We start from the raw sequence: 22766 nt of genomic DNA, 5'->3' as shown, positions 1-22766 counted from the left end.
TGGGTAAATTACACTTCTGAATATGCGGTGGCTCAGAAGACAAGAAATCATCCATCATCTAGGACGTGCTGAAGACAACGCCAATGTTAGAACTGCATTAAAATAATGTGCCTTTTCTGCCCACTTACTACTAGAAAGGACTTAGCTGCAGAGATTTTTCTAAAGACATACAGAACATTAGCACCTATACTTTTAGAAATGTTTAGTGTCCCTAGTCACCAAGGAACAAAGCCACGATGAGCTCACATGGCTACTATCAAGATGAAGGTAGCATATGTTGGTAAAGGTGTGGGGAAGGGAACTCTGGCATGCTGGGTAGGAATGTAAATTAGTATAGCCATTATAAAAAGACCATGAAAATAAGTAAAGTAAGGGCTGAGGTGATGGCTGAGCAGCTAAGAGTGCTTGCTTGGGTTCCAGATAACCGGGGTTAAATCTGGCAAATTACAATTGCCTGTAACTCCAGCTCCAGAGGTATCAATGCCCCTTCAGGCATTACACTTACATACAAATGGCTCTCACAAGTGAGCAGGTGCACACACAATTTTAATACCCTGAACTTGCTACGTTCCCAGCGCCCACATCAGGCTAATCAGCCTGAAGGAATCCAGTCCTCTATGCTGGCCTCCAAGGGCAGCCAAACACACATGGCGTACACACAGACGTAAACATAAGTCCCTTTTAGAAGATATTTAAACGATTTGCTCACCGTGCTGACTAGTTTTATGTCAATTTGACACAGTTAAGAAGTACTGGAGATACACACACACACACACACACACACACACACTGACCCAAAAGAGTGGGAGGAGTTTATTAACTTTAAATAAATTAAACTGAAAAACTTATTTGATACTAAGAGTGTCAAGTGTTCAATAATGTTTTACAAATGAACCATGAGAACATCTTAGTGAACTAAATGGGTCCCCAGAGGCTACAGTGAATGATTCCACTATAAATCCCCTGCCCCAGGCCCCAAAGAGCAAAGATAAACAGAGACAGAAAGTGGGTGCCCAAGGCCAGGGGGTCAGAGAGTGCCTCCTGGGTGGGCAGGATAAAGCTATCCAAAGCTCAGTGATAGCTTGAATGAATATGAATCACTGAGCTGAACATCTCAAACAGGTGGGCCGCAGGTAGATCAAATGGAGGATGTTTCAAATAAAGCTGCTAAAATTTGTAAGTTAACAAGGCACACAATTACATTTTCTCCATACAAACTTGCAGGCTCATGCACAAACAATGCCTGGTAAAGTGGTAAATTCTTTTTTGCCCCTGATAAAAACTTGTATCGCCAAAGCTTTTCAACTATCATTTTAATGTGGATTACTTAATAGTACAATTAACTGGATAGCAAAGGGGGTAATACCAGTCAATCTCCCTGTTCTTTCTACTCTTGGAAAATTAAGATGTTGAGAGTCACCAAGAGGGGGACGGCCTAAGAGCAGCTCGCAGAAGCACCATGGTTCACCTCACCACCTTTTCTGCAAAGCCTATCACTGAGTCCACCTAAGCATACACCTTGCTTCAGGTGGCTGCACCAATCGGCCTTTTTACCACATTGTGGTTGCTCACAAGTGTTACAGGAATGGCCACTTCCTGGAGCAATTGGGCTCCGATGATCCACTGCCCAACAGTAATGGAGAAAACTTTGTTGCCCTCAACCTGGACCCGATCCGGCTTTGGATTGGCTGTGGGGCTCACTTCTCTAAGCCTACAGAGAAACTTCTGGGTCCTTCTGCCTCTCCCCTCCTCCACCCCCAATCAGATGATGATCACCACCTCGGAGACTGCAGAGGAGGAGAGCAGGAGAAATCCTCTTGGGGCCTCAGAAAGCAGAATCAGAGCCCAGAGAGACAAGCAAGCCGACTTCAGCAAGCACAGCTGTGTTGCCTCAAGGTCAAGGGCCTGTAAAACTTGTGCAGAGTGTGTTGTATTGGGTTTGAGGATCAATAAACAGTTTCCCAAGTCAAAAAAAAAAAAAAAAAAAAAAGATCTGAGAAGCAATTCTGCCACTCCTGTATCAGCACCTCCTAAAGGGCTGGAGTGTGGCTCAGCTGGTGGGGTGCTTGCCTAGAACTAAAGACCTCAGTACTGTGTCAGCCCAGCCTGCTATTCTAGTCCTCTGGATGTGGAGGCAGGAGGATCAGTTCAAGGAAATTCTCAGCTTCGAAATTAGAGCTACTACTTACTACATAGTCAGTTTGAGGCCAAAATAGGTCTATCTAAAAACAAAAAACTATTCTCCATTATTGCCTACTTCCTAACCATTCATGGCTAATATATACTACGGTGGGATTATGCATAATATCTTAGTTAGAAAAGGAAGAAAATATTCAACTACAGCATAAAAACACAGGAAATAAGCTGCAAAATATTTTTATTGTAAAAACAGTCAACTGAGGTCGACAATGCAAATGTTATCTCAGGACATTTCCCCTTGGTTCCTGAATTTCCAAGTTGCCATCAGCATTTCTCAAGTTTTTATGGTCCTTTCAAACATGCTTACTGACTGCATGTATATGCTGCTTTGAGACAAACACAAAACCATCTGAGAGTAAAACCAACCAAAACAAAAGGCAGGAACAAAGCCCCTAGCCTGGTTCTATTGTGCTTTTTTTCACATTTCCTACAGGGAGACCTATATAGCTCACACAACTTTCAAAACTGAGCAGAAAAGTAAAATTAGTACTGTAACCACAAAGCGAAATACCAATGACTTTCATCCACAAGTTACTGACTCAAACCCTAGGACATCTGCAGAATTATACAGGTTTTAAAATTTGAAAAGGAGGAGCTGGACTTGAACTCTGAAAAAAAAAAAAAAAAACAACAACAACAAAAAACAAAACAGACCTTTCAGCTTGGTTTCCCACAATTGAAAACCTAGTTACTGAAGCATGCCAGGGGCCAGGATGTGCCCGGCACGTCCAGTGCTATGCAGTAAGCAGGCCTACAGCCTAATGGCTGCCTCCAAACATAAAGAGAATAACTACCAGTTCTCAAAGCAATCTCGGACAATGGTCACAATTTAGAAATATCAACTGCTACTCTATTTCCATATATTGCAAAATGATTTCAGAAACAGATTAAACATACAATTGTTTTACAAAAATAAAAATTGTTTGGGGCTTCATAAACTCTGTAAAATACAATAATGATGTAAATCAAGATAATTTCACAAAAAATTGACGATGCTTGCAGACAGGAAACCTAGTCAAACGCCGATCTCTTCCAGATCTCTAAGACTCCATGTTCTCCTGGGAGGATTTTCTTAAGACTTTTCATTTTTGTCAGGTGGTAGTGGTGCCTGGGGAGGCAAAGGCAGATGGAATTTTGAGAATTCAAGGCCAGCCTGGTCAACAAATCGAGTTCCAGGATAAGCAAAGCTACACAGAACGCTGTTGGAAAATATAAGGGTTTCCTCAGATTTTTCCTTTTAGAAATAATGTAAAGCAAATAAAGTTATTTGTAAAAATATATTAGGAAAGTAGAAGCTAGTGGGATATGCCACTTCTATACTAGTGATGAATTTCAAATCAAATCCCGAACAGTGGCAACCAGCTAAACATATATGTGACCATTATAATTTGGTGCCTAAAAGATGTAAAAATATAATCACAACTATTTTATGAAAAATATTCATATAAGAGTAGAGAAACCTCTAAATTTAGTTCCTCATAGCTGTCAAATAAATATGCTTACCTACATCCATCAAACACTCATTCTCCACCTGTAAGAGCACCAGTGTGTTTAAATCAATCAAACAAGAAAGAAGGTAGGGCTTACGGTTATTTCAGTGACAGTGACATTGCTGCCACAGTAAGGCACCACTTGGTATTGAGAAAAGAGAATAAAGGATTTCCAAACCATGTCCTGTCACTGGTGTCTTAACCATTACATCGACTGCTTGGGGAAAAGCCAGATACCAAGCACATCACACTCTTGTTCCCATCATTCTGTGCTTTTAGGTTTTCCATATCAGGGAAATGTAATACAAGATCTGTTAAATAAACATCCTTTCCAACTTACAAGAAAATAATCTAGAAATAAGGACAGTAGAAAGCCAAGACCCTATCGGATGTATCTGCAAGTTTGTCCCTGTGAGAGAGTGCAGAGGGGAGCAGAAAGCATGGGGCTGCTTTCTATAGGATACAGAGAGGCACAGAGGTTAAGACTTCTCAGGCAGTCATGGCTAAAGCAAACTGAGAGCGCCCCCAAAGCTGACTCTCAGGCAGTCAATTAAATACTTCACAGCACGTCATTAGTCACTGCTATCATCATCGTCGTCATCATCAGATGCATCATTTAAAGGAGACTTCAACGATTGACTATAAGAGTCTGATCTAGTCGGCTGACACGCGGCCATGTCCCCGGTGGAAAGCAGGTCATAGCAGAAGTCACAAATCCGCACAGGCTTAGAAGACTGGCTGGGAAGAAGAAATCGCTTTTCAGAGCAGGGACCACAAACAACAAAGCCACATTTGCGGCAATGGTGCCGCCGATTGACTGGTGTGAATTTTGCTTTCTGACAGCGCATACACACGGTGGCCTCAGAGTCAGGAACCCAGACAGCAGCATGCTCGTTGCTGGGCGTCTTCCCACTTTTGGAGAGTAAATCAGTGACACACTTATTTATGTGATTCATCCACTCTGACTTCTCCGTGGCAGTGGCAGCATAAACTGCAAATGACTTAGTCGGTGTCTTAATAAGCCATCCATTCCGTAATTCCCCTTCATCTTTGATGGAATCAATGGTGACATTTTCCAAGGGAATAATATGCTGTTTGTTGTATTTTTTCTTCTGGATAACAATATTGCCATATACTAGAATATCATTAAATAAGAAAAACTGCCTTGCTTTAGGCTTCTTTCTGCACAGCTTAGTCAACACTCCTTCTCCAATAAGCACACGCCCAGGGATGGTCAAGGGCTGACCAGCTGCTCCAAAACAGTTCTCCACAATACTTATGCGTCTAGTATTCGCCTCACTGTTTGCCAGGCGATCCACCATCTTTTGCTAATAACCTTAGGGGAAAAAAGAAAAGAAATTAGCACACAGAAAGTATGAATTCCTACAAGGAATACCAAGATGTGATCTACCAAGACACTGCTTTTTCCAAAGGCAAGTAATCCCGTTTTCTTTCCCTCTATAGAATCACTAGGCATCAGAACTATGTATGAAACCTGGCTGGCCTAGAACACAGTCCTGCTGCCTCTATTCCAAGTGAGGGATTACAGTGTGGGTCTCATTATACCCTGCACACGTAAAAATGAGACGATGAAAAACAAGTTCAATTAAAAACTTCTGCAAAATAATAAACCCAGTTCCATGAATCTCAATGGGATTCTAGAGAACAGAATCCCTAATGAACACTTAAAAAAAAAATGACTCCAGTTTTCCAATAAGCAACATATAACCCCTAAGCCTCAGCCCCAATGTTCTCACCTGGATTAGTCCCAAAGTTTTCCCAACTGCTTCCAGCCTTCCCTTCTAAATCAATACATAGGCAGCAAGTGATCTCTAAAATGCTACATTGTTTCTGCTGTTACTTGAGATGATTGCCCTTAATCTTTAGAATCTAACACTTAACATAGTGTGTGTTAACTACCTGGTAGATTTTTGGTTTTAACTGCGTGGTGGCACACGCCTTTAATCCCAGCACTTGGGAGGCAGAGGCAGGCGGATCTCTGAGTTCGAGGCCAGCCTGGTCTACAGAGTGAGTTCCAGGACAGCCAAGGCTACACAGAGAAACCCTGTCTCAAAAAAAACAAAAACAAAAAAAACTGTTTTGTTTTTGAGATGGGTTCTTACACTACTCAGCCCAAGCTGGTCCTGAACTTGCCATGCCCCGAACCCCAGACTCCCAAGTCCTGAAACAATAGGCATTTGTCACAAATCCAGCTATTTACTGGACTTTTTGTTCTCTCCACTTCAACATAAGTCATCGTTGCCTAAAACATAGCATTTGAAGAAACCACTACTGTGTGTAAGTGGATTTTCCTGTTGTCTTCCTTACTACTTACAGCTCCAGCCACCTCTCAATCACCCTTCAAATCCTAGTTAGACTCTTTCCTCTAGAACACCTGACAGCAGCAAACTATCCATCCTCCACGTTTGTCATATTCTATGTATTTCTTAGCTTCTTTCTTACCAAAGGACTGAAATCCATGCCCATCACTGGCTGCAGAGGCCATCTAACTGACTGCCATCTCTGACATCATCTGAAGCACCAAATATACTCAAGATAAACAAGAACATTTAACAGTGTTAAAAAAAAAAACCTATTAATTCAGTGATCATAGATCTAATCTAGATCCAGTATTGACTTCTCTCAGGTCCCTGAGTAGTGTTTTATTTCGTCCTCTGACCCAGTACTGCTACAGCAACACCAAGCACACTGAAGAACACCAAGGTCTGAGAAGACTAACGTGTGTGTCTTTAGTTCACCAACTGATGACACCGTAACCTGTCTTGGCTTCCATTAATAGCTTATTATAAGTCTGGTTATTCCTGAATCACAAGGAGGGGCAGTGGCATGCCTGAACAAGACTTTGGATGGCTTCAAAGCTTGAAGGTCTTAACTAAGTGACCAGTCCTTTCTCAGTCTCTGTCACTGCCCCCCACTGCCCCTTTTGAGACTGGCTACCACAGCTCAGTGACAGAGTGCTCACCTAGGGCTCCACCTCCAGCTACATAAGGAGAGCAAAAAGCCTAGCATCTTATGACAAATATATCACAGAAGAGGGCCAGTGAGGTGATAAAGATGCTTGCCGCCAAATCTAATGACCTGAGTTTAATCCCCAGGACCCATAGGATAGGACTGAATCCCAAAAGTCCTCTGACCTCCACAAGCACACCTTGATAAGCAAGGTGTTTACAAACATGTGCCCCTCCCCCACAGTAAATGTAAAAAGTAGATTGCAGAACTAAAATAACATGAAAAGTCTAACCTCATTTATAATTAAAACACCAAGATTTTTTTTAAAAATCCTGTTGTCTTCTTTTTTTAAATATTCAAATATTTATTTATTTATTTATTTAATGTATGTGGATATACTGCTGCTGTCTTCAGACACACCAGAAGAGGGCATCAATTCCCCATTATAGATAGTTGTGAGCCACCATGTGGTTGCTGGGAATTGGACTCAGGACCTCTGGAAAAGCAGTCAATGTTCTTAACTGCTGAGCCATCTCTCCGGTCCAATACCAAGATATTTTTATCAGATTGACAAAAAAGAAAAAGGAGCCCAGCACTCGGGAGGCAGAGGCAGGCGGATTTCTGAGTTCGAGGCCAGCCTGGTCTACAAAGTGAGTGCCAGGACAGCCAGGGCTACACAGAGAAACCCTGTCTCGAAAAAGAAAAAGAAAAAAAAAGGAAAAAAAAAAAAAAAAAGAAAAAGGAGATGTCCTAAGATGTAGTACTTGTGACAATACAGGGCAACAGGTGCTTTTTTTTTGTACTTTACAGAAAATAGGTGTAACCACCAATTTAATATCCAATCAAAAGAAAATTTGATCCAATAAGGTGGCACAATGGATAAAGGCCTTTGCTACCAAGCTGAACAACCTGAGTTCCATCTCAGGGCCTATACGAGGTGACTTGTGACTTTTATGCACAGGCCCATCCACCCACACAAACAAATAAAATATAATAATAGTAAACTTGACTCAGAATATTCAATATAGCACTACTTATAGCAAGTAAACTACAATGCATCCTAATCAACCCGAGCATGAGATAAGCCTAAACAAAGCAACGGAAATACACTCAAGGCACTCAGGTGGGGAGAAGCGACTACCCCACCCATCAGTCTAATACACACCATATCAGCAGACTCAAGCACTGCAGGCTTTAAGGTACTCAAGTTTTAGGTGCCACTGGTAAAAGGCTCCAAAGGTCAATAGCATATCCTCAGTAAGACATCCAACTTAGAGATAACAAAACACAACTTAAACATTTATCTTAAGATTAAGTAAGCTCTCTTACTCTTGCCTCTCTCTGCCTCTCGCCTCTCCCCTCCCCCCCCCCATGGCCAGCCTCTACTTCTCTACTCTCTCCTTCTCTGCCTCTACAACCCTCTTAACTCCCCTCCACGTGCCCTGAATAAACTCTAAAAAAAAAAAAGCATAATCACAGCTACCTATAAAATTTGTAAGTACACAGAAACTAAAATTAAAAATCTAACAGTATCTACAGTAGAAACTTATCTATGAAGTTTTCAGACCTCACATTCATTCAAAAAATGTTTCTCAGCCGGGCGTGGTGGCGCAGCCTTTAATCCCAGTACTTGGGAGGCAGAGGCAGGCGGATCTCTGAGTTCAAGGCCAGCCTGGTCTACAAAGTGAGTGCCAGGACAGCCAGGGCTATACAGAGAAGCCCTGTCTCGAAAAACCAAAAAAAAAAAAAAAAAATGTTTCTCAGACATGACATGCATGCCTGAAAAAAAACATGATACAAGCAAGTTCCCTGTTCAAGAGTAAAGAGAAGCCAGGCGAGGTGGCACAAGCCTTTAATCCCAGCACTTGGGAGGCAGAGGAAGGCGGATTTCTGAGTTTGAGGCCAGCCTGGTCTACAAAGTGAGTTCCAGGACAGCCAGGGCTACACAGAGAAACCCTGTCTTGAAAAAACAAAACAAACAAACAAAAGAAAAAAAAGTCATCAGAAGGGGCATAAGTATCAACATGACCGGAGTTACTACTAGATACCCCAAAGCAACGTTCTTTGGTAAAACAGATCCTTTGGCTCAAGGCCTAAGGCCTAAGCAGGCACTAAGAACTCCAGACACTGTGGGGACAACCAGAATGCAAGACCACTGGGCTTACCCAAGGATAGAGTCCACTACATCCTAAAGGGCCTTAACGGGGAAAGGGGGCCACAGTGTGGTCCAATCTGAATGCTGTCTGCTTTTTGGGGGAAAAAATACCACCGACTTTTTAAAGGACTAGGAAGAAAAAACTTCCTATTCTCTGGCAGACAGGAACCTCATTTACACTGCCCATGCATGTCTTTACACACTCAGTGGGATGCGCTGACCACTGGTTAAACTGTAATACTGGGGGGGTGGGGGGGAAGCAAACCTAGAAGACAAAGGATCCTATCTATCTATTTACCACTGAGAACAGACTATTGTGCTAGTTCTTCCTGCTGCTCATCAATCAGTGCTTCGTCTCATCCTTACTGAAACACATCTCATGTCTGCCCTTCCTTCCGAGACAGGGTATCTCTCACCATGTAGACCTGGCTGGTAGGGAGCTCACAGAGATCTACCTGCCGCTGCCTGACGTTAAAGGCATATGGGACTGACTATGCCTGGACAAATTTTTTTCTTACCCATACTTACGACTTCTGATATGAATAAAATCCAGTATTTAAACTCAATGGGTTACAGTAGGAAATAAACCAATAAACTATGAGCCAAAGGGTCTGGTTTAAAAAAGAAACAGCAGCAGCAAACAGTCAATGAATGAGGTACTTCTGGCTTTAAAATATTGGCCTGACAGAAGTGGGTGGCTGGATTTCACATTAACAGCAAGTCTTCTCCCCACCCCCCACCCCAGCACCCCACCCCCCACAGGGTTTCTCTGTATAGCCCTGGCTGTCCTGGAACTCACTTTGTAGGCCAGGCTGGCCTCGAACTCAGAAATCCACCTGCCTCTGCCTCCCAAGTGCTGGGATTAAAAAAGGCCTGTGCCACCCCACCCGGCAACAGCAAGTCTTAACTTGCCTGAATTCACCTACACCCCTACCCGGGCTCAGGGTTAGGGACAACACTATGCCACCAAGTCATGTGCACAAACTGTTTTAACCACACTGTTTACACAGACAGAGAAGCACAAGGTGAGGCTAAGAACCCTGGGAAGTGATCCTGAGAAACAAAGCAAAAGCCAAACAGCAGAAAACTGCCTAGAATACGTCCATGGAGCCCACCCCCCACAAACAATATATATATATATATATATATATTCTAAGTGCCTAGCTACTTTTCACAGTCACACAATCTAATAACTAGCACAAAAAATACTGAGTAAAAGTATAAATAAAATACTGGGATAATAAAACAAAGAAGAAATACCTGACATCTGTGCAAACTAAACGTGAGTGAATTTAACTTTTTCAGTCTACAGGAAGAGCTCTCTGGCATGCCCGCTAAGATTTCACTCTTAACATGCACTGTAAAGGGATAGGCAGACTGTAGATAAGAAAAAGGAAACAAGCTTCTATATTTTATGTTCAAACTTATCAATACTGACTTGACTAATTAAGCTGAGAGAAAATGAAACTTCAAATATTTGAATAGAAAAACTCCATTAACTTAAAAATCTCTCCTAGGCTCCATATCTGCCCATTACTAAAAAGGTGAGTTATTTTATAATCTCAATCATGAAAGGGAAAAAAAGAACTACACACAACCAATGCCTACTAGACATATTTACTTTACTCTTTCATGTAATAATGTTGGATAAAGATGGGCGGTGCTGGCCCATGCCTTTCTTTAATCCTAGCACTCGGGAGGCAGAGGCAGGTGAATCTCTGTGCATTTGAGGCCAGCCTGGTCTACAGAGTAAGTTCCAGGTCAGCCAGTGAGTGCTACACAAAGAAACCTGACTCAAAAATCCAACAGTAATAATGATGATGGTATTAGGTGAAAATAACTCATTCTACCAATTCAATAAATAAGTAAATATAAACGAAGTCATAAAATGGCTTAAAAATAAAAAGCCTCGTAGGAGCATGCACTTACTACCCTCCCTCCCACTCAGGGAGCCGAGTCAGAGTCAGGAGGACTGACTGCGGCAGGGGAGTTGGCTCCACAGTTAAAGGCATTTGTTCTTGAAGGACTGGGGCCCAGTTCCCAGCACCTATTCAGTAGCTTGTAACAGTGACTGCAGACTCAGGGTATCTGACACCCTCTTTGGCCTCAACAAATGGTGCCCATAAATCCATGCAGATAAAACATTCATACATTTAAAATGTTTTAAGTTAAATAACTTTTCTATGACTTCACAGCTTGGTATATTTTTATGGGGTGATGGGGATACACGGTCTTTTCTGTACTCCCTGCTACCTTAAGAAATACATTGCTGATGTAGACCTTTGATTATGTATCTAGGAAAGGTCATTGACCAAAAAAAAAGAAGAAGAAGGAGGAGGAGGAGGAGGAGGAGGAGGAGGAGGAGGAGGAGGAGGAGAAAGAAAGAAAGAAAGAAAGAAAGAAAGAAAGAAAGAAAGAAAGAAAGAAAGAAAGAAAGAAAGAAGAAGGAAGAAGGAAGAAGAAGAGATAATTAACATTTCCAAGAGGGCTTTATTTTACCCATAGGCCCAAATTTGGATAGATGCTTTTTGCAAACAGATTGGGAAGTTCCTATTATTTCCTGTAACCTGGTATTATCAACAGCACCTACAGACGCGCTTCCTAGCATGCTTGCTTCAGCAGCTTATATACTAGAGAAAAGTCTTGAAAAGCTTCACAGCCATGCCACCAGCACAACCGAACATGAACAGGAGGAGGAATGGCAGACAGGCTGGCTCCGGGGTAAGATATGCTCAAGTACTAAAAAGCAAAGTTCCATCGGACTATTCAGCGTCAGTAAACGTGGTCACAAATAGGTTGTGTCTGAGAAAGAAATACAGCATGCTATACAGGGACAGAGCCACACAAAGATTTTAGAAAAAACTCGAAAGCACAAGCACACTGAACTGTTGGGTTGGTTGGCGTTGATGGCTGGTGTTTGTTTTTAAAAGTCTGTTTAGGGGCTGGTGAGATGGCTCAGTGGGTAAGAGCACCCGACTGCTCTTCCGAAGGTCCAGAGTTCAAATCCCAGCAACCACATGGTGGCTCACAACCATCCGAAACGAGATCTGGCGCCCTCTTCTGGAGTGTCTGAAGACAGCTACAGTGTACTTACATATAATAAATAAATCTTTATAAAAAAAAAAAAAAAGTCTGTTTAGGAGTGTAGAACACAGACCTTGAGTTTCTCAAGAATCTTAGTCTTGAGACTTCAGTCTTAAGTCTCCGTTAAGTCATCCTAAATAAATCCTAAAGATTAACATTCTTCTACTGCAGCGATGTCCAGGGAACTTTCTTTAAAAAAAAAAAAAATCAGACACCCAGGCCAAGAGAAGCAAGTCCATTGAATCCTTAACTGCTGCTCAAAGCTGTTCACACTAAACCCTAGCCTCTTGTAGTCTTTCTCTGCTGAACATCAAACCAAATTGTCAGCAGCTCTGGGTTTCCTTCCCCATCTCTAAATTCAACTAGAGGACACATCCTTCTCTAGTCTTCCTCTGTCTGCTGAAATCTCAGCACTCCCTGAAGAGGTCCTCCGGCCAAGGCCTAACAGCCACACAGGTTTCACCATTACTCTCCACACCACTTAAGACAGTTTATTACAGGTTTCAGCAACATTTGGATACACGTTTATTCAAATAGAACTGGGAGTTCCTGAAAACAAAAACAGTATTTCTTACAATTATGTATTCCCAACAGCACCTGCAAACTTGCTGTATTACACACACAGCCAGAGTGTGCAGCGCGGAATATGATTAGCAGTTACAAGTAAGAGCAGCGTCTCAATCTGGAGTCTGCTAAAACCCAGCATCGTTAAAGCCTGCTAATCCTCAAAGAAAACAGGAGCTGTGCCTCATCCATCAAGCGCCTCACTGGATCCACAGATTTCAGACTGACAAGCAAATGTCATCTACATTATGTGACTACATTTAATTAGTCATTTTAAACATCAAACATGGAAGTTCCTATTTAAGGAAAAAAAAAACCTTAATGTCATGATAATCTATGAGTTCTTCTTTCCAAAAAGCCCAGCTGTTTTGTCAATACAAAATGATAATACAAGCATATTTTTATCATTGACAGAATTCAGATAGACGTGCCCAAGAACAGCAGCACAGTGCTGGCAACTCCGAGGGGACTGAGCAACCCTGCGGAGCTGGGGCCACCAGCCATGCCAGCCATGCCTGCCTCCTCAGCACACCCAACGCTTGTGATTTGCTCACTGTACTACTTGGTAGGAAAAAAGAATGATCAAGACACAGGCAGTGAAGGATTTATGTTCAACTTTAATATAAAGCATGATCAGTTAAGTATTATAATAAACAATCAACAAGGCAGGAAGCAGGAAATGAGAGAGTGAGGCCCACAGAATTTACCACTCTAACATTTGAAAGAACAAGTGAAATTTCAATAGGAAAGAGTAACACAAAACAAAACAAAACAAAAACAAACCCACAAACCCACTAAGGAAAGGGATAAACTCGGAAGTAAAAAGTAGTTCTTTTTGAAAAAAAAGTAGTTCTTTTTGTTTGTTCAGCTGAGCTACCTGCACAGTCACAGTGGGGGATTGGAGAGTTACTCAAGTTAGAGGAAAGGAAAAGGACAAGCTGTCTGACCACACACCAACCACCTTAGTTCCTGAGACTTCCTTCAACCTCAGGACTAGCCTGATTTCATCTAGTCCTTGCAAACAATGAAAGACACTGCTTTTGAAGGAAGGGACTGAAACCAAGATCTAAGAGCTGACTGTAGGGATTCAGGCCCTCAGTCCACCAAGACAGTTGTAAGTCCCAGGTCAATCTGGGCCACATGAGTCTTATGAGCCTGAGCTGGAGTAAGTAAGGGCTGTGAGTCGGAGGGAGGCACTATGACTAACGATGTATGAGAGTAAAGCTAAAACTAACTGAAGGCTGGAGATGCAGCTCAGAAGTGGTGGGGGAAGTATAAAATGATCCCTCTGTTTTAAATTTAAGTAATGGTGGAAACAAATAAATCCAGAGATAACTGACAATAGGTTCCAAGTAGTGAAACAGCCACTAGCCATTGGGCACCGAACAAAACTCTAGTAAACAAGACACTCAAAACTAAAAATCTTTGTGGTAAAAAGATAGTTACAATGTCAAGTATATATAATTCAGATGTGTTTCTATAGGATTGAGAATGATGGAATAATTTACAAAGGAAAAAACGGCCGATGTGGTGGCACACACCTTTGTTTTTTCGAGACAGGGTTTCTCTGTGTAGCACTGGCTGTCCTGGAACTCACTCTGTAGACCAGGCTGACCTCGAACTCAAGAAATTCGCCTGCCTCTGCCTCCCAAGTGCTAGGGTTAAAGCTGTGCGCCACCACTGCCCAGCATGGCACACACCTTTAATCCAAGCATTCAAAGTTCAGATACAGGTGAATTCCTGTGAGTTTAAGACCAGCCTGGTCTACAAGTCAATTTCCAACCCAGCCAGGGCTACATACATATTTAAGATGCTGTCTCAAAAACAAATACCCCCCAACAAAAACAACAAACAAACAACAGTAAGAAAGGGGTCTGGTACTCCTGAAATGTACTAACTAGAACATGAGGAATAAAATTTCTGCACTTCATCAAGTCTAAACAGCAGAGAAGCAAAGAGCCAGCAAACACACACAGACACCAGAGAACACACACAGACAGTCTCAGGGCTAAGAGTTGATCTGTGATAATTCTGATCATATAGGTATCTAGGCCTAAATCTTGAAACAAAAGAAGTAGGTTCTCCTCCAAGAGGAGTTCCCAGTCTCAGGCATATTTTCCCTCCCTCTGAGTGGGCCTTTAAGTCCCACTGGTTGCTGCTGGCCACCATGAAGGAAGGCATGCATGCCACTACAGTGTCCTTAGGGTTATTGTGCCACACTGGTTGTGGTGTACAGAGGCCTAACTGCTGGGTAGGACTGTTGGCTGCCCTCTTGGAAGCTTGCAGAGTATCTTCTGGTACCAACCTAGTCCTAAGGGAGGAGGCCTTCAGATCCCTCTGGGTCTGTGTCAAAGTGCATGGTGTCACCAGCAATAGGGACTTGTACCTCAGGGAAGTAGCCAAGGGCAGTAGAGCCTGTACTGTTTTGGGAGTCTCTTCAACCCTGACCAACAATTCAAAACATGGCTGGTGTTGGAATTTTTGTTACTGACACTTTACTGAACCAGTGTGACTCTTGAACATATTTTAAATCTTTATTCCTATACCACTGTACTTCTCAGCCCTCCTTAAAGAAACTGGCCTTTGCAACAGACTGAGTCCATTAAAGAAATCTGCAACCAATCAAAATGCAGGGAACAAGATATTACAGTACAGTGCCCAGTCCCAACAGACACATCTGTAACACAATTCCTGCATCTAAAACTTATTTATGGATGATTGCAGAACGAAGAACAAAAACACTAAGAGCCAGAGAAACAGGAAGTTTCCTGTGAGATCGTGTCTCCTAGAAATGTCATCAGCATGACTTCATGAACAAGACTTGAACGATGGTGACAGCAATGGAATGCTAAGATGGAAGGGGAAGGCTCTCAGGTGTCAATTCTATTCAAAGAGCTACAGGCAACAAGAATTCTGGGAGCTGGAAAAAAATGTCCTTCCCCAGGTAAGAGCCACCAGTTATCCAATACTACTAAGTCTGGGATCATACACACACAGGTAAGATTGCACACACTAAGCAGCTTTTACTCATGTACTCAGAAGCATAGATATATATGGATGGATGGAAGGATGTGATAAAGAGGCCACAAATTTGAGAACAATGGTAGTGTGAAGGAGAAAAGGGAAGGAAGGAAATAATGTAATTATAATTTCAAAATATTTAATTATTTTTTAAAAAATAGGTTAAACTATTTGGAAGAGTAGATGATGGCATCTATGTCTACCCCAGGAAAAGAAACACTTCAGCCCAGGCTTCGAGAATGAAATCAAGCAAGCAAGCAGCAAGTGTAGTAGTGGAATACTAACTTAAAATAATAATTTTTACATGTGTGTGTTTGCCAGGAAACAAGTGCAGATTAGAGAACAATTTGCGAAAAAGAAAAAAAAAAAAACTGTTTTTCTCTTCCCACCAGGTTCTAGGAATTGAACAAGTATTGATCATTAGGGCCTGACAGTAATAGCACTTCCCTTGCTATTGCAAGTATTAATTTTGGTAAAACGAGTAGGTGATAAGCTGCAAAAGAAAGCATCAGACTGAAGCTGGATGTGATGGCGCGTGCCTAGAATCCCAGCATTTGGGGAAATGGAGGCAGAAGGATCACCAAGTCAAAGGATATCTACAGCTACACAGTGAGAGGCCTTCTGGGCTACAAGAAACCAAATTCGCTTGCTCCTGAAGAAGGCCCAAGTTCAGTTCTAAGCATGAATACTAGGTGGTTCTCAATCACCTCTAACTCTAGTTCCAGGAGACCCAACACCCTCTTCTGGCCTCCACAGGCACCTGCTCTCATGTGCACATATCTGCACAAAGATAAACACAGATACATATGATTAAAATGAAGTTTTAAAAACCGTCTTTAAAAAACAACAGAACAAGCCGGGAGTGGTGGCACACGCCTTTAATCCCAGCACTCGGGAGGCAGAGGCAGACGGATTTCTGAGTTCGAGGCCAGCCTAGTCTACAAAGAGAGTTCCAGGACAGCCAAGGCTACACAGAGAAACCCTGTCTCGAAAAAACAACAACAAAAAAACCCAACAACAACAGAACAGAGAATTAAGATTGAAGAATTTAGATTTGAATACACAGGCAACGGGAGCCAAGGATTTTTAAACATAGGCCGGACTGAAGAGTGAAAGCCAAGCAAGCAAAAGCAGTCTCCAAATGAGTGTAATCAAAGCCCAGTATACACACGCATGAAAACATCTCACAGTTAAACCCAGGGTTCTATGTGGCTAAGACATGATAACAAAATCATTTTCAAACAATTTGGATAGTAACAAAAGCATAAAGAACCATGGAGAACAGAAATGAAAGGGGGCGCTAAAGAGCAGTAGAGACAATTAGGAATTATTGGATACAGGGATGAAAGGGGAGGCAAGATGCCGGTGAAAATCTAAGGAAACACCCAACTCGGTGTTAGGTTGTAGGAAGAAGGAATCGGTTTGGCTCATTTATCTTGAAGTCCTTCAGAGAACTCACAAGACAATCATTCATTCTGCGAACGCCAGCACGAGCAGGATCCCAGAACAGAGGGAGCTTCAGGTGTCATCCAGGAGATGTTGCGGCTAAGTGGAAAAGTCAGTAAGATGCTACTACTGTGTGCCTAGCACTTTCACAAACATCTTAGTGAATCTTCACAACTTTGTGAAGCAAAGTTCTGTGTCTACTTTACAAACGACTCCAGTGGAGCTTAGAGAATCAAGTTCCTTGTTCAAGAGTGTAGCTAATAAGCAGCAAAGGCCAGGGCTCAGACGACTTGTTCCAGTCTTCTTTGCATTCAAGGTGCTTTCTTTCTAGCATGCTCATAGCACTTATTCAAATGCCTTCTATTCTCTTTTCAGGTACTCCTCACATGGTACACACCACTTTGTGCCTCACAGATTGACCATGGGACCCAGAAAGGGGGGGGGGGGGGGTGGCCCGCACCCTGTGACTCCAGCACTGAGGAAGCAGAAGCCTAAGATGGAGAATTCGAGCTTCCCAAAAAAGAAAACAGCACCAAAAAAAAAAAAAAAAAAGCACCAGGTGCAGTGGGGAAGGTCTATTAGAGACAGGAAGATCAGGAGCCTATGGTTATCCTTAAATACATATGGTATTATTGGATGGGGGCCAGCCTAGGCTACATGAAACCCTGCCTCAAAAATCACACTGAGAAAGACTTAAGTGAGGACACGAAACGAGTCCAAAATTTACAGTCCTTCCAAAATTACAAAACACCTTAACCTAGAAAAGTTTTGCAAGTTAAGTCAGCACTGCAAAAGCACAACCAGGCATGGTGACGCAGGCCTTTAATCCCGGCACTCAAGGTAGATCTCCGACTTAAGAGCCCAGCCTGGTGTACAAAGCAAGTTCCAGGACAGCCAGGGCTACAGAGAAGCCCTGTTGCAAAAAAAAAAAAAAAAAAAAAAAAAACAAGAAGGAAGGAAGGAAGGAAGGAAGGGAGGGAGGGAGGGAGGGAAATAAAGAATTCGTATTTATTCACTGGCCTGAGGATTGCTACATAAACAAAAAGCTTACCTGTGAAGCTGAGCCTCAAAGATCAACATTGATTGAAAATCAGATTTTATTTGGTTCTCATTGAGCTCTTAAAGGAAATCCTAAGACAAGTATGCCAAAACCACAACAAAAACTGTTTAATTAAATGACCTATAGACAAACAAAACCTTTTCAATGGCAAAAATTCAATCCCATTTTAAACTGATTTTTTTTTCATCCTTTTGTCCATCCACAGCTTCTCTCCATCACAACTATCCATCAGTCTATTATCTGCTTGGAAATTTCATAAATATTCAAGTCTGTGTGCCCATGCCAAAATTCAGTCAAAGTTAATTGTGTCTAAAAAGAAAACACACACACAAGTTCGAGCCCTTCATCCGCCAACTGAATGGAGTTTGTAGTGCGTAGGGCAGACGACGGAGCAGCTTAGCTATCCCACGGATAAATTACAACTTAGTAAGTTTATGAAGACTATTTACAGAGAATCATTTAAACCTCTCCTGAGCATCCGCTCCACTCTGGCTTGCGGAAGATGGACAAGCAAATGGGCCCTCACATGATGCCTGCTGTCAAGGGCGTGCCATTATAGACCTAGGTGGCACTTGTAGGACGCCTTGGGTTGAATCCAATGGAGAAAGAGGAAGCTGGTCTGCACAGTGGGCGGAAAAGCTTCAAAGAGGGCAGGTTTGACGGTAGTTTTGGTTTTGGTTGGTTTTGAGACACAGTCTCACTATGAATCCCAGATCAACCTCTCAGCAATTTGGCCTCAGGGTGCTGGGATTACAGCCGTGCTCCACTACACCTCCAGCTTCCACAAAAAGTTTTTAAGAAGAAAACATTCAGTATCATACCCTCACATTATCAGCTCTTTAGCAGACAGTTATACTGAAACCTGAATTAGAAGGATAAGAGAAGAAACGAGATGGGCAAGAGAATGCCCACACAGGAATGAGTTATGCCATGCTCTAGAAACGACGAGATGGCTGCAGACTGACTGCTAAGATTTGTAATATCAGGCTAGTAACTTCTTTCTGATAAATAATTTTTGGTCCAAAAAATAAATATATATCAAATGGAAGTGTCCTGACAAGGGAGCAAAAATTAAAGGAAATTTTAAAGAAAGTTGGCATACCTAAGAAAGTGTTTTCACCTCCTAAACACTAAACAGAGGGCAGGGAGGGCTCTGTGGGGTAAGGCTCTGAGGCCAGGCCCGACAGCCTCAGCTCTATCCCGGGACAGAAGGGGGATGGAGAAGCACCTTCCAAAGTTATCCCTTTGACCTCCACAGTTGTGCCATGTGCCCACACAAATGTGTACACACACACACACACACACGATATAATTAAAAATAGAGGGGTCAGAAAAGTGGCTCAGAAAGTAGTGATAGCAGCTGGCCCCCAAGCCTGACAACCTAAATTCCATCCCCATAATCACATGGTGAAGAGAAGAAACTCAGGAAATTCGTCTTCTGACCTCTCGGCGTGAGGTCTGGGGCTGTGTGCCTCCTCCTTCCTCACACAGTAGAGTGATTTTAAAAAACTAAAGAGTAAAAAAGGAAATTCACCATGGCTGTTTACGGCTTCTGCATTGTTAAGAGTCTTTTCAGCCCATTTAACATAATTTTAAAGCTGCCTTTATTTTTTTAAGGGTATTTATTTACTAGGCTACTTCATGCTGTACACCAGTTTCATTTGGGGGCGGGGACGATTATAAAGAGCTTTCCAAATAAGCAACTTAATACCATTCACCTCCCAATGCTATCATGACCCACAGTGATTAAAAATAGCCTTTGTTAATTCTGAATTAACCTGGGCTCTCCCACCCCTTAAGCTACAAAAAGGTACAAAGATAGGGGCTCAAAACTCATGCACCTTTAAGGAACGAAAAGGAAAAAGAATAAAAAAGCTGAATCGTCAAAATCACCCTAATCTGTTTGTTGTGGTCCTGGGCTTGTTTGTTTCAGACTCATGCTGTAGCCAAGGCTGGCCTTGAACTCGGGGCAATGCTTCTGCCCCAGCCCTCAGGAGTGCTCAGAAAACCCGCATGAGCCAACACACTGGGTTATTTCACTTAGTCTTAAGACAACACAAGCCTTAACGTTTCAACTGAACGTTCAACTCTAAATGGTTCTTCAACGAGTCTCTTAGGCAACATATTAAAACATAACAAAGAAGGCATTTACCAGTTTAATGTACTTGGGAGTCTGAGTTACTGCTTAGGTGTATGTAACCTGAATACTATTCATTTCCACTGCACACTCACGCAACTTACTGCTTTAATATTCGAGGACTATACAAGGCTACTCGAGCAACTTGGGAAACCAGCTCTTGGCCTTTAATAACATTAAAAAAAAAAACTAGGCAAAAGATCATAAAACTTAAAAAAAAAAATAACCTCCAAGTAGCGTGTAAGCTACGGCTCCTATCAGAGCCAATTGTACGGTGCCATTTTCATATAAAGTCATAAAATAAACTGCTGGAGTCAGAGCGTGCCCCTGACGCCCAGACCCTGTAAAGTTTTCAGACTGCACGATCTGGGGACCCGAGTCCTGCTGCCCCACAACTTCGGGGGCGACGCGAGGTCCAGTCCCCAGCCGCTGTCTATAGTCCCGGCCCTGGCCCTCGGGGCGGCGTCCCGCGGACGGGCGCGGCGGGACCCAGGCGGTTCCAGCCCGAGCGCCGGCCCGGAGGGGAGCCGCCCGAGCGCCCCGTTTCCCACAGACCCCAACATGGCGTCGGCCGCCGCCGCCGCCCGCGCCAACCCCTCCCCGCGCCACGGCTGGCCCGGGCCCGCGGGGATAGGCGCCCGCAAAGTTTCGCTTCTCCCTCCCCAGCCCGCCGCCGCCCGGTGCGTCCCGACCCCCATGGCACCTACCCGGCCCCGCGCGGGCGGCGGCGCCGAGGGTCGAGTCCTCCTAGTCGCCGACTCCGGGCGCGGACTCCGCCTGCTCCCCGACCCCAGCCTCGCAGGGTTGCGTGGGGCCCCGCGAGGCCGGCGCGATCCGGACGCGGCGGGCGCAGCCGCTCGCAGGTGACTTCACCGCCCCGCCAGTCGAACCCGACAACGGCCGCTCCGGCTGGCGTCCCTCCTGCGCGCGCACCGGCGCGCCCCCGCCCAAGCGCCAAACACGGGCACGAGCACACCCGCCCTGCCCTTTCTTCCCGGCTCCCTCGCCCCGCCCATCGCCTTGCCCCGCCCCTCCATCCCCACGCGACCGCACGGGGGGCGGGCTCTTCCGCGGAGGCCACACCCACTCGGGGGGCCTCGCCCAGCGGGGTTGGAGAACGCGCTCCCTCTGCGCAGAGGTGACGCGCGTCTGAGCCAGCAGAGGCTGTACTGGGTCGCCTGACCTGACTTTCCTGACTCGGGCTAGCCTTCGGAAAGGGCTCTTAAGCAGTCCGCGAAGTTCTCTGGAAGAATGGGCGGAAGCTGCCTCCCTCCCTAAGGAACAGGAAAGGCTTTGCTTCTCGCCACCCAACCGCTTCTGCCAGCCCCGCCCGGCTCGGCCATTCAGCCGAGCACCTGCTGTCGCTTTCTCCCAAGCCAGGGGTCTGCGCTTACCGCACCCACGACCCGCAGGCTCCTGTGTAACCTTACGCCTAAGAACTCCGCTCTTTTCAAAACTTCCCCTCGGCCCTCGGTCAACTGCTTCGCGTACCTAGAACTCCGTGCTACCATGACGCTGGGTTAGAAGAGCATTTACTAGGCGCTGCGGAGAGATAGCGGAGGCATCTAGGCTGGCTGGGCAAAGCACACCGTTTAAACAGGGAAGGGGTAGAAATTGGGTTATTATTAAAGTTTTATTACTTCAGGAATTTTTTTTTTTAGCCTCCTGTTGGAGCAGTTCTCAACCTGCGGATCACAGGAGTCACCTAAGACCATCGGAGAACACATATTTTGCATTATGATTCATAACAGCAAAATTACAGTTATGAAGTAATAACAAATAATTTTATGGTGGAGACCACCGCAATACGAGGAGCTGTATTAAAGCATTAAGAAGATTGAGAGCTGCCGGGCGGTGTTGGCACACGACTTTAATCCCAGCACTTGGGAGGCAGAGGCAGGTGGATTCCTGAGTTCAAGGCCAGCCTGGTCTACAGAGAAACTCTTGTCTCGAAAAACAAAAACAAACAAAGAAGAAGAAAAAGATTGAGAGCCAGTTGTTGGAATTAGTGAATCCACCACCCACCCAACCATTCTATCCACAATAGAGCCTGGTTTGGGGTGGGGGTTGGTTCTATTGGTTTTTCTCATGTTCTTGTGCCTGGAATTCTTTAAGTTCTTTGCTATTTCAATGTCTGTGAAACAAATACAGTTGTTTTAAATTAGTATCCACAACAAAACTGGCAAAGGAGATCAATTGTCATAATAGGGATAGTTACAGGATTTCAATCGTATACACACACACAATCTTTATGTGTGCTAGACTAAGCACACTCTAAAGTCCTTTTAGATTTTAAGATTAGGAACTGCTGTGTTTCTAGTGTCATCAATAAAAATGTTGCTCTTCGAATGCCTTTAATCCCAGCACTTGGGAGGCAGAGGCAGGCAGATTTCTGACTTTGGGGCCAGCCTGGGTCTACAGAGTAAGTTCCAGGACACCCAGGGCTATACAGAGAAACCCTGTCTCAAAAAAAAAAAAAAAAAAACAAAACCCAAAAAACCAAAACCAAAAAAAAAAAAAAAAAAAAAAAAGTTGCCCTCCCTACAATGCACTTATTTAACTTAAAGTATAAAGATGCAAGCCAGACTGTCTACACTCGAAACCTTGGCTTTGCCACAAACTATGGTACCTGTGTACTTG

General features: G+C 43.7%; 1 protein-coding gene and 1 pseudogene across 1 annotated transcript; one reads left to right on the top strand and one right to left on the bottom strand.

Annotated features, from left to right (window-relative positions):
• The first annotated feature begins 1459 nt into the window (after positions 1 to 1459).
• LOC110292380 (small ribosomal subunit protein bS16m pseudogene) lies at positions 1460 to 2133 on the top strand (annotated as a pseudogene).
• Positions 2134 to 2360: 227 nt separating this feature from the next.
• Plekhf2 (pleckstrin homology and FYVE domain containing 2) lies at positions 2361 to 21084 on the bottom strand. Its single transcript, XM_021160206.2, has 2 exons — positions 20834 to 21084; positions 2361 to 5025 (listed from the first exon to the last, which is right to left on the bottom strand). The coding sequence occupies exon 2, from the start codon at positions 5009 to 5011 to the stop codon at positions 4262 to 4264; it is 750 nt and encodes a 249-aa protein (XP_021015865.1). The 5' UTR covers positions 5012 to 5025; positions 20834 to 21084; the 3' UTR covers positions 2361 to 4261.
• Between the last annotated feature and the right edge of the window lie 1682 nt (positions 21085 to 22766).

This window comes from Mus caroli, unplaced genomic scaffold (assembly GCF_978045245.1).
Source record: "Mus caroli unplaced genomic scaffold, Mus_caroli_1 scaffold_6, whole genome shotgun sequence".
Lineage (NCBI taxonomy): Eukaryota > Metazoa > Chordata > Mammalia > Rodentia > Muridae > Mus > Mus caroli.
The sequence above is the reverse complement of the archived record's forward strand: the minus strand, read 5'-3'. Positions and strand labels throughout refer to the sequence as shown.

Coding starts and splice junctions, on each gene's coding strand:
- Plekhf2 (XM_021160206.2), bottom strand. CDS start 5,011: ATGGTGGATCGCCTGGCAAACAGTGAGGCGAATACTAGACGCATAAGT.